This window comes from Astyanax mexicanus, chromosome 3 (assembly GCF_023375975.1).
Source record: "Astyanax mexicanus isolate ESR-SI-001 chromosome 3, AstMex3_surface, whole genome shotgun sequence".
NCBI lineage: Eukaryota > Metazoa > Chordata > Actinopteri > Characiformes > Acestrorhamphidae > Astyanax > Astyanax mexicanus.
The window spans coordinates 37,556,762-37,560,067 of NC_064410.1; the positions used below are offsets into that span (position 1 = coordinate 37,556,762).

Consider the following 3,306-nt stretch of genomic DNA (forward strand, 5'->3'; position numbering starts at 1 on the left):
TGAAAAAAACTGTATGAATTTGAAAAGGTAAGGCTTAGCTGATGTAGCCAGAAAATACAATAACTATAAATGAAAAGAAAAACACAATACTTTCGAAATATACTAAAAACAAAAAGAACACAACAGCCCATCTCACATTTGCCAAAAAACATCTTGATTATCCCCATCACAGCAACCTTAAAGTGTAGTTAATTAAGGATTCTGCTGCTTTCTTTGATATTTAACTTGCCCTCATACTTATTCTAACTTAAAATCAAAACACTGAACACAAGACTGCTATTACTACAAATGTCTACTGCAGATATAGACAGAAATAACAAGGTAAAAAGAAAGACATATGCTTGTGCTTCTCACATTTTTTATATTACATTTTTTATTCATTTCTTTTTGATACAAAACATTTTGAATGTACAGCAAAAATGTCCAAGTCCTTGTGGCGTCTTTTTCCATTACATCTTGTGCAGACACAATATTGGATTCACGTTGTTGATCAATGATCAAATACAAGTCGGACAACACCAAACATCTCATGAATCTTCCTTCTCTTGGTGCCTGTAATGTAAACATTGAAATAAAAAAGAAATTAGCTTCTGTAGATTTCTGTGATTTCTTATAGATTGTGGCAGAAAAACTGTATGTTGTCTTGTTCATGTAAGTGGAATGACAAATTGAAACTTAAACACAGATGTTCTTGCCTCTCTCATTTTCACTCTGCCTTGATTTGTGGAAAAAGAATCAATATAAACCTTACTCTGTTCAGAGCACCCCTGCACCTCAGAGAAATCAATGCATTTAGCAGTATGAGTTATTAATGGAGTCACTCTGACATTACCTGCAGTGAATACACGTGAAAAACACCGTTTGGCCTTCATCTGCTGATCTCATTTGCCTTGTGTGGTATACCATTCCTTCTTTATTGCAGCGTGAACACCTTCTGTCCACCTGGTGAAGAATTTGCATAGAAGAAGATAACAATTATAAATGCTCACATTCCCTAATGTTTTTTGTCCACTGTTCACTCTTTAAACAACTGTTGCAGGGCAAAGATTATTTAACAAAATTTTTTAGTGTTAAATTTAGGCAACTTACCACAGGGCCTTTTAGTTCAGAATCCTCCTCACTCTCCACAGTAGTAGAACTCTGCACCAACGGATTAAATACTACAGATGACTTGATAACCTGCCCAGCAAAACCTGAGGAGAAAAAAAAGTTGACTTAAACATTGTCCTGGCTGTAGGTAAAAATCCCCCTGTATATTTCTCAGATTGTCTACTTAATTACAAACTCCTTCCTTGTCCATTCTTTCTCCAAACACGCTATGAGGGTACACCTACCACATAACTCTGAGCAGACGTTAATTGGATCTGGATGGTGATGACATGTTCAAATTAATGCCACTGCTAGGTAGTAGCTCTGCCACTACAAAATAACAAGAACAGTCCATCAACAGATGGGCTATGGTCTTTTATTGTACACCAGCAAGGTGGAACGTCAAATCAGCTTGATCAAAAATCCAGTTGCAGACCAGCTTTTACTGGTGTCTGGCTTTAGATGATCTATGCTGATATTTGATGATCAAAATTGTTGACAAGCCAGTTATCTAGTCAAAAACATACTGGTAAGGTTGGCCAGGTTGATCATGTTTGTTGACCAGCTGAAACATCAAACAAAACATACTATATGCTGATCAACAAGCTGATTTAAGCTGGCCATGCTGGCCGGTTTCCCCCAACATGAAGGTTTTTCTAATAGTGGCCACTAAGTATATCTAAATATCTTTAGGCCAAAATGAAATCTCACCACTGGCAGGAATGTCGAATGAGCACCGAGGACATGTAATGGTATTCTGAATTCCAGGGACTGGTAGAATATTACCACATTCAGGACAGAAGTTTATATCTCCTTGGAAGCAAGACATGGTCCTACATCAAGAGTGGAAATAAATGCACATCATCAAACATTAAATTAAAATACTAATTTGTAAAGTTATACATGACAATCCTACTTCATGATAATTATTAATATGTTCACATCAGCATTACTAAAACAAATACACACAAACTTATGTACCAGTAAGTAACTTTACATAAAACCATATTTAACTAATTAGCTGTAAACACACATTTGTGACTATAACACTATATACATTTCTACATTCTGTATATACATTTTATCCACTTACAATTACTTTGAGCATATGCGATGAGGCATAACAGGATATTAATTCATGCATTATTGTGACTATATGTTTTCTTGAACCATAAACACTATAACGTTACAATTACTTGCTATAGTAAACTCCGGAAGTATACAGACATAAGGAAAAATGGTTAAAATCTGTCTATGGTACACCTCCAGCGAAGTCCAACTGAGATAGGTCAGTGTATGTTTAAAAACAGTTCTGTTTACACTAGTTAAACATTTAAAAAATGGATTTTTACTTTCTGGAACTGGACTAACGTTACCCACCTCTGTGTAACTATAGTTTACATAGGATCTCCAGTGGATTTTGTGTTTTACAGAAACTCTGAGACTAGAGTAACAACACATGTTTCTCCCTCCCACTCCTCCACCGGACTAAAGCCGCTAAATACTAAAACAACAGATTTTTTTATTTTTTTTATTCATACTGAAGACCACAACCAGAAATAAAATAAAATAAATGAAAAAACGATGGCATGAAACCTTTAATATAGCAAACTATATGACAACTGTATGCAACAGCTGGATTTTTTTTTACGTGGAAGGAAAGTTCCAGTTAAATTTTAATAACTTGTATTATCATTGGTTTATTGTAAAAAGAAAAGAAGAAAAAGAAAAAAAGAATGAAAATGTAGATAATAAAACAATTTTAAAACACACAAGTGATCCAAATGTGTGACTTATGCTAACTAAAGTAATTAATCCAAGTTGAGAAGAAAAGAAGTTAGCACCCATGCTAACCACGACAAGACGAAAACTTCAGTTCCACCTTAAAAGACTCAGCAGTTATAGTCTCGTGCCTCAACGGCTGCCCGTGTAAATACAGCACGATTTAAGGTGGAACGAATATTTCGCTTAAGAAGCCAACTTTAGCTATCAACTACACCTAAACACGTGTTTACCAACACAACTAAACCCGACATTCTGCGGTTTCCACCCACTTAACTTACCGTCTAAACAAGCTCTTAAATCCAGTAGTGTCGCTAAAGCCGAGCTGGAAAGCGGAGGAGTTGAGCGACAGATCCCTGAGAGCAGAAGCCGGCCTGCGGAGCTGAGCTCAGGCGGAGCGGAGGACAGCTCTAGCTGCTGGTGGGAGGGAGGCCC

At 36.4% G+C, this 3,306-nt stretch overlaps 1 protein-coding gene across 2 annotated transcripts; it reads right to left on the reverse strand.

The window, feature by feature from the left end:
• Nucleotides 1–341: 341 nt before the first annotated feature.
• Nucleotides 342–3,286, reverse strand: polr1h (RNA polymerase I subunit H). Of its 2 annotated transcripts, XM_049475292.1 has the most exons (6): nucleotides 3,153–3,268; nucleotides 2,470–2,593; nucleotides 1,801–1,922; nucleotides 1,090–1,193; nucleotides 833–942; nucleotides 342–552 (listed from the first exon to the last, which is right to left on the reverse strand). In XM_049475292.1, exons 3-6 carry the CDS (start codon nucleotides 1,916–1,918, stop codon nucleotides 528–530), a joined length of 357 nt encoding a protein of 118 aa, XP_049331249.1. In that variant the 5' UTR covers nucleotides 1,919–1,922; nucleotides 2,470–2,593; nucleotides 3,153–3,268; the 3' UTR covers nucleotides 342–527. The 2 variants fall into 2 exon arrangements, with proteins under 2 accessions (XP_049331249.1, XP_007231783.1); XM_007231721.4 differs by lacking the exon at nucleotides 2,470–2,593 and having other exon boundaries at nucleotides 3,153–3,286.
• Nucleotides 3,287–3,306: the final 20 nt, after the last annotated feature.

Coding starts and splice junctions, on each gene's coding strand:
- polr1h (XM_007231721.4), bottom strand. CDS start 1,918: ATGTCTTGCTTCCAAGGAGATATAAACTTCTGTCCTGAATGTGGTAAT. Junction 943..1,089: donor CTGAACTAAAAGGCCCTGTG/GTAAGTTGCCTA, acceptor ATTCTTCACCAG/GTGGACAGAAGGTGTTCACG. Junction 553..832: donor TTCACGTGTATTCACTGCAG/GTAATGTCAGAG, acceptor TTTACATTACAG/GCACCAAGAGAAGGAAGATT.